At 35.6% G+C, this 12,744-nt stretch overlaps 1 protein-coding gene across 2 annotated transcripts in view; it reads right to left on the reverse strand.

Moving 5' to 3' along the window:
- LOC128676851 (nephrin-like) overlaps nucleotides 1-12,744 on the reverse strand; it is a 104,762-nt gene that overhangs the window by 72,504 nt on the left and 19,514 nt on the right. For both annotated transcript variants that reach the window (XM_053757248.1, XM_053757247.1), the window contains exon 2: nucleotides 10,073-10,357. In XM_053757248.1, the coding sequence (XP_053613223.1) occupies nucleotides 10,073-10,160 (88 nt within the window). In that variant the 5' untranslated portion in view covers nucleotides 10,161-10,357. The remainder of the gene's footprint in view (nucleotides 1-10,072; nucleotides 10,358-12,744) is intronic.

A 12,744-nucleotide genomic window follows, 5' to 3' on the forward strand; every position in this document is an offset into this window, starting at 1 on the left:
GCAATAAAAAAGTTAAAAAGTGTCACCAGTACCAATAATACGAAATCCACGTGCGTTCGACAACCGAAGAATCTATTTCGGCGTCCCCCTTCAAAACTGTCCTAAATTCAGGATTGCACACTGCGACATCATATTTAGGGACCAGCATGTATGTCTTGGCGAGGAGCCAAAGATCACGACAGAATTAGCCACTGTGTACTAAGCGCCACCAAAAAAAAAAAACTTCGAAGAATCTAAGCCTTGAGTTTCTAATCAAAGCTTTGAGATCGTAAGAGTGAAATGATTTTGGCAGACTTAGAAATATTAAAGTTTTTTTTTTTTTTCAAAAATGACATTTTGACACAAGCTTTTATTGTTGTCAGAGAGGTATTGCATTTGACACGTGACAAAAAATCAAAAGTTTGTGAGGATGTATGTGTGTATTGGTGTTTGTTACACTTTTACGCAAAATCTACTGGACGGATTCCTATGAAATTTGGTACACGGGTAGAATATGGAATACCACAAAGGGAACTTTTCATCTCGAAATCCCCACGGGAGCGAAGCCACGGGGCGCAGCTAGTTGTATCATAAAAAGAAGAACAACAATGAATTAAAGAATAAAAACGCTTGATCCATTTATTGACATTCGTGGTCGCCACATACCATGCCCTTGAATTTTCAATGACAAACTAGGCGAGCTACAAAGTAATCGAATCAATCAGACAATCCAAGAGCAGCATCAATCAATGAGATAAAATTCCACAAACTCGTCATATCCACTAAGCGCTGTAAGTATTTGGCGAATCGCCAGACGGAATATAACCACACCCGGCTGCGAAACAGATACGGACGGAAGCACATTTGTATGTAAACTCGGGGTTTTCCCTATACTTTTTTTTAGAAAACTTCATACGAATGGCCGAAAAGTGTGAACTTGAATATAATAATTGCAAATTATTCTTAGCACAAATTATAGTGACATTTATGAAATAGGCGAGACTTAATAATTTCATAAACAAAACAAAAATTATACAAAAAAAAAAAAACGCCGGAGTTCCGGCGGAAGTGAAAACTTGAATAATAACGTTGTGCATTTTTGACGTCTTACGAATTTTCGATCAGTTGTCGAAGTGCGGGTTTGCATTTCACAACTCACCATCGAATCGATTCGAAGTGAGACACAGCGAACCAATCACATTGCTCCATTGTGACGCAACGACTATGTGATTAGTTCGCTGCGTCTCACTTCGAACAGATTCAATGGTGAGAAGTGAAATGCAAACCCGCACTAACCCCTCAGGTCACGTGTCCTGATGCGAGTTTAAATTTTTTTACCTTAAAAACCTTACCTTAATATGTATATTTTGTTTACAAAAAGTCCACAACGACGCTAAAGAAATTTTCACTTTAAAATTTAATCCGCCGTCGATAAAAATACAAAAGAATATCCGCTACATGCTTCGTCAACATAGAACATTTGAAATATTCGCGACAAACAAACATGAAGCACCCGGCTCAAAAGTTCCCATAGTACTGGCGGTATTTCCCCGCTGTATCGCTATGGAAGTTCTCTGACTTATTATAGCCCTGTTTCGCTATGTACTCTGTAGTTTGTACAGTGAATTGAAATGAACTATCTGATATTCTAATATTAGCTACCATTTAACGACACAAAAAATGACACAACGGAAGTGAAACACATACCTAATTCGTTACTTTTCTATTTTTACCACATGTCACTCTTATGACGGGTAGAGGGTTAATTTTAAAATTTTAATTGAAAAGGGGATGAATTGTAGGGATTAGCTGCTCAAAAGTTAACGGAATATGAGACGTGTCAACTTTGATTGACGTGCAATATTGAATAAGATTCACACGCGCACTTTACCCATTCTTCCTCTTTCCTCTCTCGGGTCTGCTGGAAGAGATTTCTTTAGAAATAAGCAGTATCTATGTACTATTATTCCATTCTTATATTATCTGCTCGTGTACATAAATTGGTAAATAAATAAATAAAATAAATAAGATTATCCATTGAACGGCAGTTGCGCGCTTGAGTGTTCAGGAAAAATAAAGAAATATTATGAACTAACTTTTGCCCGCAACTTCGCCCGCGCTAATTTTCGGTGATGAAAGCTACCCTAAGTCCTTCACCATACTTCAAATTACATGTATGCAAAATTTCAAGAAGATTGGTCGAGTTGTTAGAGCGTGAAGAGGTAACAAACAAACTTACTTTAGCATTTATAATATTAGTTTAGAATAAAAAGTCATTATCTGGAAGGAGAAATTTACAATTTTAGATATGTTCAAAATCTATTCAATATTTTTGTAATAAATATAATTGCTAGTAAGTAACAGAGTGAAGGGTTGACGCGATTGTTTATAAAATAATAACTTATTACCTATAACAAAGCACATTATATTGATTCTTTATTAGGTATGTAATTCAAATATTGTTCAAAAATTCAACGAATTAAAAAAAATATTGATAATTTGTATCAAGAGGAAATCAGCTGGATTTTTAGTCCAAACGTGAATCACGTATCTTTTTATTTTTTTGCGCATTATACATTTGTACATGTATATATTTGCAACAAGTAACTATTCTATATTTGTCTACTAAATAGATGACACGTTAGCCTAGACACGACAATACCTCAACTTAGTTTACCACCAGGGTTCGATTGATTAAGCCCCTGACACAAGGCGCAGAGTCAAAATTCAAGCACAACCGCAAACCAAATAACAAATACTGGAAACAGGTGTGAGCCGTGAAACTAAAAGCGTATGCAGGTCGTAAACCCCGTCTAATTGTGGCCGTACGAATCGCTAATTTGTCAACTCACAACCGGAGATAGATCTGGCCTTTGGACTGAAACTATTTGTCACGGTTTCGGCCAGTCGCCTGCGCAGGCGAGGGATTTTTTGTTATACAACTCTCTCTATCTCATCTGAGCGTATCCGCTAAGGAACCGGGTCCTTCCGCAGCCGTTGAGCGTCGAAGCCTAGGGATAATTTTCCTACTTTGTCGTCTCCACTTCGCACGGTCACCGGCATCCCTAGTTATCAGACCATTGGCACGCGTATCATAAACAAGTAAATAGCCATGCAGCCCGCCTCATGGGAAGTGATCACCGCAGCCTATAGGCGCCTGCAACATCAGAGGTGTCCACGCGCGTTGCCGGCACCCAATAAATAGACAGATGTCGTGCCAAATATCAAATATTATATAACAAATAGACAAATATTTGTCAAAGAATCGAGCTGAGGACTACTAGTAAAGTTCGTATCGTAAAGTGTCTATTTAATATAGAGGGCGACAATTAAAATAGTCCAGTTTACGCCGGACCATTGCCCAACAGTTCACGACGGCCATTTTCTAGACAGCTAACGAACTGTCATTGTGTCAGCTCGCTAGAAATTTTGTGGCAATTTGAACAGTGCCTAAAGGGGGAAATAGTTTGGTTTGAAATCGAACAGACCAAATCGGTCACTATGTCGATAGGAAATGAAACACATGCAACGATTTTCTAAGCAATGTCACAGATTTAATGGGCAGTTTTGGGCAGCAATTTTTGTTGTTTTTAATTTACAGAATTCCGCAATTTTTAATTTACAAACACATGAGTTTACATTATTAAAACCACAGTGTTAAAAAAAATATGAAATCTTTTTTCGACTATGGATATACTAATTTATGAGAGTGCTAAGTTTTAATTTAATACCTATTAATCCTTTATCTACTCCCAACCAATCTTCCTGATTTTTTTCATAGATATAGACAGACGCACACAGAAAAGGACTCAGGATACATTTTTATTCCAGAAACATATTCTTACCATGAGAAATTAACGCGGACGAAGCCGCACACAAAAGCTAAGCCTTACATATTATATAAAGCAGCTTGTCGCGTCCGTCTGTATGAACGCGATAAACTCAAAAGATACCGGACGGATTTTTGTACGGTTTTCACCGATAGATAGAGTGATTCCTGTGGAAGGTTTAATTATATAAGGAAATATAAATAATACGAAACAGGACGCAGGACGGGTCGCTAGTGGCAGATATATTAATAGAAAAATACGAATTTCTACTGTAATAACAATAAAATTGAAATACTTTATCCACTTGTACAGTCACTTGAATATAAGTGAAACATAGCCGAGACAATCCGAGTGCACTTCTACTCGACTTCGGATATTTTCGTTTAAGATCGCATGTGACGGCGCACGAAATGTTGACGTAGTGATTGTGATTGTCTGTGAATTGTGCGCAGCTTTGAAACGTGACTATTACTAGCCACTAACCTCAGGTTTAAAAGTTAACTACTTATAAAATCAAGTAACTGTTTAACTTCGCCCGCTTTCTCTCGGGAACAAATTTTTCGTCGTATTGAAAATGCCTTGAGACAGTTGAATCAGAATATCCATAGCGCATTTAATATACACACACCAGCCATCTAGTCTTTTTATTGCAAAGTTTTTAGCATTAACATTTAGCACCACCTTAAAATACACACAGCGCCATCTAGTGTTATTATATTTGGCGCCACTTATGATATCTAGATACTTATTAAATAAATAGGTTAAAGAAAAGACGATTTCGACACTAGCTAAAGTTTATTGTAGTCAGATTTTGATTGCTTCGATTCATGTCCGTTGAACTGTGGGTTGAAGAGTTCCCTCATTCTGAGCCGATCTTGGTTTCAAGGTTATGGTCATAATAATGCATTGTCATGGAAACTGAAGCGACATAGAAAAGTTTCAACACTGTAGAAGAGAAAATGTCACCCACTTGTCAGTGGGTGACATTTTATTTCAATTAGGTATTACAAAAAAAACGACACACATAATATGAACAGGAAACAGTGGTAGTGTAACGGTGAAGACCCCCACCTGAGGATCGAAAGGTCTCAGGTTCGAATCCTACTCGTCCCATATGAGTTTGTATACCAATCTGACTCATAATATAGTAGTTTTCATAGACCACCACTTGCTTCCAGTGAAGGAAAACATCGTGAGGAAACCTGCACACTCGTTGACAGTTTAGTTCCCCAGTGTATACGCGACTACCTGCCACCTGCCACTAGATGGAGGTAAGTAGTCGTAAAAGTCATATCAGATGCGTTTAGGCGACTTGAATAAAATCTGACACCAGTGTTAGCAATAACGCACTCTATATGATGATCACGAAACACAAAATGCTCCTTATTTGGACAATCGTGTGCTTTTATTGACGGGAAGCATTAATTTAGGATCAGAGCCCTCCATGAAGGAGACCAAAATTGATGGATTTTGAGTTTATATTAACGTGCTCATCATACTGCTTCACTATCAGAGTTCCGACCTGAACAGGACCAGTTTATATCCTTCGGAGGTGGCTTTAAAAGTAAGAATATTCTCAAGGAGGCGGCCAGTTGTAAAATCTCAGTTGAAGCCTGATATCTTCGCGGTTTCTTACTTAGGGGCTCGCGGCGTTACGACAATTGCAAGCCGGAACCAAGAAAACAAAATAGATTTATATGTTTATTTTTAAGTTTAGCTAACGCTTATATTTACATATAGCTTTTATTTACTACTAGCTGTACCCCGGGGCTTCGTTGTCGTGGGAATTTCGGTATAAAAAGTTAAAAGTATGTGTTATTCCAGTGTACCAAACTTCATAACAATTCGTTCAGTAGACTTTGCGTCAAAGAGTAACAAATACACACATATAAATATTCTACTTGGGGCAAAAATACATTTTTTGTATGTTTGTAACGCGATAACTTGCGAACCGTTAGTCTGATTTTGATGAAATTTAATAGGTATATAGGATCTATCAATAGAATTTTTAAATTCGTGGGGCATCAAAATCGGTTAAGTCGTTTATGAAATATTCTCAATTTTATAAAAACTCATCAAAAAATTATTATGTTCGCGAGGTCTAAAGTTCGCGGCGAGCAACTAGTATAATTTAAATAGTATACTTATGACAAAGTCTGTCATAGTTTAATGCAGTCCCCAGGTGTTCTAACTAAGTAGACTGTCAAATATCCCAACACAGCACAGGACATCATCAAATATTCAATGCTATAAGACACAAATTTATATAACAATCCACCTACCACATTCAGAAGCCCCTAATAACTTAACCTCACTGTTTATGGGCTAATCTAAGGGTATCTACCAGATAGTGGGAACAGAATTATCAATAAACTATATCTTATCTATAGATTTTCGCATTGAGTTATATTTATTGCGACTAGAGCCGACAAAGTCTTGCGCTAATTGAGGTATTGATTTTTGTAATTTAAATAAAGAATCGATTGTTCGAATTTAAATAAATATATATGTAATGTTTGGAGTTTATATACATGTTCTTGGTGGAAATCGAGTAGTTATACCATGGGTATAGGTTCTTATAATTATATTATTTACAGAAGGGAATTAAAAATATCAGTTGTGCCGTTGCGTTGTGTTGTGAAAATAAAAAGTTGATAAATATGTAAAGGGATGGTAGCGTTTGAATGTCTTTGGTTTATTGAAACATGTAGTTACGAATATATAGTAAACATGCCTGAATATATGTATTCTTCTAAATACCTGTCTAATTCAAATATTAAGGGTGGACCGGACTTAGATACAACCAACTGAAAATAGCGGCCCAAAGCCGCGGGGTTTTCCATATGCTGACCTCCGAACTTCAATTCGAAGATGATGATAATGATGTCAAAGTTGTGCAACCCATTCTAAATATCCAAATATTCATAATTCTCAGATCTTTCTCAGATCTCAAGTTCATAATTGTAACACCAAATTCATACCTCAAGAAAGTTTTACCTGTGGTCTTACCACTGAGAGTCTGTTCTTTGCATAACAGCTCAATGGCGGATAGCACCAGTGTCGGTTCATTGCTGAAACTAGAAATGTGTCACAATTTAGCGTACCTCCGTACCCAATATGTGTTCATGTGTGAGATAAGGTATATTTGTTTGCTACATTGGCAATTTTGACTGTGCAGACACCGTTTTGATGTTTTGACTTTAAATCTCAGTAGCACCAATCAACTTTTTCGTACATTACACCTTAATGTACGAAAAAGTTGTTTTTTTGACACAAAGTGTTACAAAATGATATAAAATGTTATTGTCTCTTTTCTTAAACACATTCTTGATAAAGGTGTTATATAAAACTTGCTGTCTTTAACACTCTTTGGAGAGAGCTTCTTTTGATAAAATGAGCGTACTTTGCGTTTTTGTGCGCAAGTTAAAGTTAACGTCAAAGTTGACTGGTGTACCTTAAGTGATAGAGATGTCGAGAGGCGACGACGATGATTTGGATTAGCTGCCTCTTTGAAGACTCATACAATTATAGAATCACCGATCAAACAATAATATAACAACCAAATTTTCTCAAGAGAACAATAAAAATGCTAAGTTATGTCATATAAAGTGGTTAAATATCCATCGCCTTGTCTCTGTTGCTCGCAGTAAATATGTAAGATCATAACATCTTCACAATATCATCGTAATAACTGAATAGTAATTGTCCAAAAAAACATATGACCTCATAGAGTTACAAATCTAGACACAAGGCACCAATTTAGCTGTAGTAAACACTCTTTCCATGTGACTCGTGGTGACCATAGATTAATAATAAACTAGATGCTGCATTTCTAAAAAAAACAATTGAAAAACAAGCGTTTAACGTCTTGTTAATAACTCAGCGTCAACTAACAAAATGTTGTAGAATATATAATTATAGTAATTGCCGTAAAAAGAATATAACAAATCATTAAATGTTACTTTCGTTAGTACGAGCATAATGGCTATATACTTTCCACCATATTAATTCAGGTTTAAGTTCCGACCGTTCAAATACAATTCTGTGTGTTTTAAATAACTGAAAAAACAGCTAAAACCAACAGCATAACGTGACTTTTGAAGCTTAATGGTGGAGCACGAGCTATTTCATATTTTCTGTAACTGATCATTCTGAAAGTTGCTTATCACACGCCAAGCGTTAGAACCACTATGCCTAGGTAGTAGCTGCTCTCACATATGCTGTATCTAGCCTATTATAAATCAATGGAGTCATGCTTGTGATGACCCGCTTTTTGGATCTGGATCCTGGCCAAATTGAACCAGCGAAGATCATATTAGAAAAATTGTCGACCGATATGACAAATATTGGACATGGTATTTTGTTACGATCTTGTTTTGATCCAGTATATAATCGGGTTTGATTTTATTAACAACATATGAGTTTTAACGTAACGTTTCTTTACAATGAGAGGATTTAAAATAATATATCTTCAAATACAACCGAGACCAACGCAACAGCTTAACGTGATTCCTCGGTTTACTGTTTTCCTTGATTGATTTTTGTAATTTGCCAGAGAAGATATATTCCTTATTGGTCTCTCTCTATTTCTAGAAAACTCTACGTTAATTTCTAAGATTTTAACCTGAAACCATCGGTTAAATTAGTTACTTAATTGATTGCCATATCTATAACTTTATTAAGTCTATCTTTAGTGCAACGTGCCTGTCATACGAACCCTGTCAATAGCACAAATTCATTTGAACGAAAACATTTTTTTGAACGCATGAGATGTGACGCCAGTGAACCAATCGCGGTGCACGGCTTTCTATGATTCTAGACAAATACTGAAATAAATACTGTATGGGTAGTGTGTGGTAATAAAATATCTATACTTTTGTCGGGATTGACGACCTCGGTGGCGCAGTGGTAAAGTGCTTGCCTCTGAGCCGAGAGGTCCCGGGTTCGATCCCCGGTCGGGTCATGATGGAAAATGATCTTTTTCTGATTGGCCCGGGTCTTGGATGTTTATCTATATATGTATATATTATAAAATATAGTATCGTTAAGTTAGTATCCCATAACACAAGTCTCGAACTTACTTTGGGACTAGCTCAATCTGTGTGATTTGTCCTAATATATTTATTTATATTTATTTGATTTCTTCAGTAATTGGGTATTTGATTGGTAAAATAGTACATTGTATAAAGTTATTTAAAAAAATATATATTTTTTAACATGTATATTTTTAACATATATTTCACATATATATGTGAATGTAGTCTGAGGGCTCATGACGTGAAAAAGCGCCTCTGAAGGCCTAATTTCTGAATAAATGATTTGATTTTGATTTTGCACACTTCTTGAAATTCTATGATAATATGCTCGGGAGTTAGTGAACATTCCAAAGGAATTGTAAAAGTTGAATTTGACTTTGATTCATCAGTTTTTTTATTGATTACTCGATTTACTATTATTTTTTCTGATTAAATTGTATTGAGATACTTCATTCATCCGTTTTATGTTTGTTTATCTTAATTTTTATTCGATAAAAAAGAAAGTGTTGCACTCCTGCTGAGTTCCGGCAGAAGTGAAAACTAGAATATTAAAATTATGCACTTTTGATGTCTTACGAATTTTCGATCAGGGTCACGTGTCCTGACGCGCGTTTAACATTTTTTACCCATCACAAAAAGTGCACAACGCCGCTAAAGAAGTTTTCAAAAATCAAAATCAAATCATTTATTCAGAAATTAGGCCTTCACAGGCACTTTTTCACGTCATATTCTAAATTAAATGATGTTTACCAAAGCTACAAACTACTAGCATTTCGGAACGACCACTGCTGAGAAGAAATGCCGAAAGAAACTCATTCAAACAGTGTTGGTCCCTAAAATATTTTTTCGATATAAATATTTATATTTTCTTTCATATTTTTTTTCGAGGCGTCAGTGCTCAGTACTACAGGAATAATTCCCGAAGTACCTAAATTTAGAAGCAGTAAATGGTGGTCTATGAAAACTACCACACATGCGTCTGTCTGCGTAGTTATGTTGCTGTATATCATACATTACGTAGTTAGTATGAGTGCTTCTATTGAACGTAATTAAAAACCAGCAATATATACCGAGTCCGCCAAAGTTTGGCAAACTTTTCGACGACAGCGTAAAGCCAGCATCACTGCTTGTTCTACCGTCAGGTATCTACCATTACATATACCAATTATAAAATATAAATTCATCGATTAAAATCATTATAAATTAAAAAATATTGAAAATACTTACGCGAACCCAAGCTTTCGAGGCTCGATCGTATCAATGTCAGTATCACAAACACAATCACAAGAACACAAAAATTCGCATCCCGCGCCATTTTCGAAACGCAAATTCGACGTCCGAATCACATTCCCCGTCTCCCTCGCACAGTTCGGAAACATTGATGTTAATTTTGGTTTCTAAACCGACATTGTACAAGAATACCAATCTATTTCTATAACTCTAATATCACTTGGACACCATCCAAACATATTTTTCTCCGGTGAAATTTCTCGTAGACACAGAAGCGTAGATCTGAAAATAAATAATATTATTTTTAATTATGTAAACACTTCAAGACTTCTTATGAGCCTGTAAATAAGACTCGGTTATGAAGGAAATTATGACGTACGTTTTAGCATAATATGCTGGGACCGATGCCAAGGGAATTAAAAGAAAATTTGTGTTTTCAACGCAATTTTTTTAACCTCTCGAAACAAAGTTGTATGTTGTGTGAGTCATTTTATCGACTTATAGATATTGGTACCTATATACCTATATAAGTATATATTTTTGAACTAACATTTATATTGAATAACAGTTACAATAAAAGGAAATAATATCTAAATTTTTAAAAGGAATTACAAAAGCTTGTATCGCTCAAAACAATATTATGATTATGATTTTGCCCGAGCGTAGCCGGGATGGGACTCTAGTTATTTCTAAAATTGTTATAAAAGCGTAATTACTGTCACTTCCCACACCGGATGAGCTTCCTTTGCCTTGAAATCTCAATTAGGTGATTCAATTAACGCGTTTTTAACCAACGCCAATTAAAAACAATTCTACGTTACTGGTTGGTAGGGACTTAATATGAGTTCTGTTTTATGTTTTGGATGACTGTGGTGGTTACCTTATTAAATTTATTTATCATTTGTGGATGCAGGATGTCATAATAAATTTGCGTATTTTTGTAAATGTCAAATTTTTAAGTGTATCATGAAATTTACCGAACTGTAATGAACACTATAACTACTACTCGAATTCAAAAAGGCTGAGGTCGAAATATACGGTGACCAAGATGAGTTAAGCGCTCATGATAGTTCATAATTCATTTATTTATTGTGAAACATAGGTACATTAAAGCGGTGGTGGTGTAATGGTTAAGACGCCCGCCTGTAGATCGAAAGGTCCCAGGTTCGAATCCTACTCGAGCCACATGAGTTTGTATACCAATCTGACTCGTGTATAGTAGTTTCATCGACCACCACTTGCGACTTTTCCGGTGAAGGAAAACATCGTGAAGAAACCAGCACACTGGTTGATTATTATTAAAGCTTACATTTTAATTTTAAAAAAGAACAACTGTTTTATGACGTTAGCTTTTCATTTGTCGTAACTTTTTATCCGGCTTACAACAGAGCTTGGAGCAAAATGCAATATTAGCATTGTACGAGTAAACAACACACTCCTCTGTTTTTAATTAGCGCCAGAACTAATGTGAGAATGTCATTCTGGTGTGTGAAGTTGCCTTATACCTTTTTACGAATAGAGACGAAACGCAATAATACAGAAACAGTATCACGTCTTTATACTATAAGGGATGCTAAATGATATTATAATCTGTCTCAATTTTTTAACGATAAATACTTTGATTTCGCCACCGAATAATGTAATTTGATGTATAATTAAATTAATTAAAAAACAAACAAACTTACTTTCGCATTTATAATATTAGTTAGGATTATAAATATATTAGGACAAATCACACAGATTGAGCTAGCCCCAAAGTAAGTTCGGGAATTGTGTTATGGGACTAACAATACTATATTTTATAATAAATATATATATAGATAAACATCCAAGACCCGGGCCAGTCAGAAAAAGATCATTTTACATCATGACCCGACCGGGGATCGAACTCGGGACCTCTCGGTTCAGTGGCAAGAACTTTACTACTGCGCCACCAGAGACGTCAACGTAGGATTTTCTCTAGTTTGAGTGTCATCCCGGTTTCTTCCTTAGCCGTTGAGCTTCGGAGCCCTGGCTCCTATTTAATACACGTATGTTTACTAATGCCAGTCTCGGAAATACGTCCTCTAAGGTTAAATGCCAATAAGGCTGTCAGCGTTTGCACGTCGAATGGAAATGTTGATTAAAATTTACTGAAACCAGGAAATGATGAACATTATTAATGTTATATTACAAAGATTTAAATTTGATATTTCGAACTAAGCAAGTACTTAACTAAGCAAATAATTATAAAAGCAACAGAAAACATTATTAATTTAATTATCTACACAATAATATATATTATTGCATAACAAAAACAAGCTTTAGACATAATTTTCAAAACCATTAAAATTACCGACACAAAATATAGTATTTATCTTAATTAAGATAGTTACATGGTTTTGTAATGATGTCCTTTTGTGAGTTGGCAAACAATAGTATACTAGTGTGCGAATTAGCCACTCCAATTGCAGATTTCAATGTTTAATTTACTCTGTCGCGTTTAGCAGAACTAGATTTTGTGAAGTCATTACTATGTTGGTAAAAATGGCAATGATAGTTATATAATTTTTTCAAAATGTATGATTTCACTTGACTTGTCGTCCACGGGTGGGGCAGAGGGCTAGTGGGTTACCTGAGGGCTTAGTGCAGCTTTGCTATTTATATCTCACCATCGTCGATTCGAAGTG

Source organism: Plodia interpunctella, chromosome 17 (genome assembly GCF_027563975.2).
Source record: "Plodia interpunctella isolate USDA-ARS_2022_Savannah chromosome 17, ilPloInte3.2, whole genome shotgun sequence".
NCBI lineage: Eukaryota > Metazoa > Arthropoda > Insecta > Lepidoptera > Pyralidae > Plodia > Plodia interpunctella.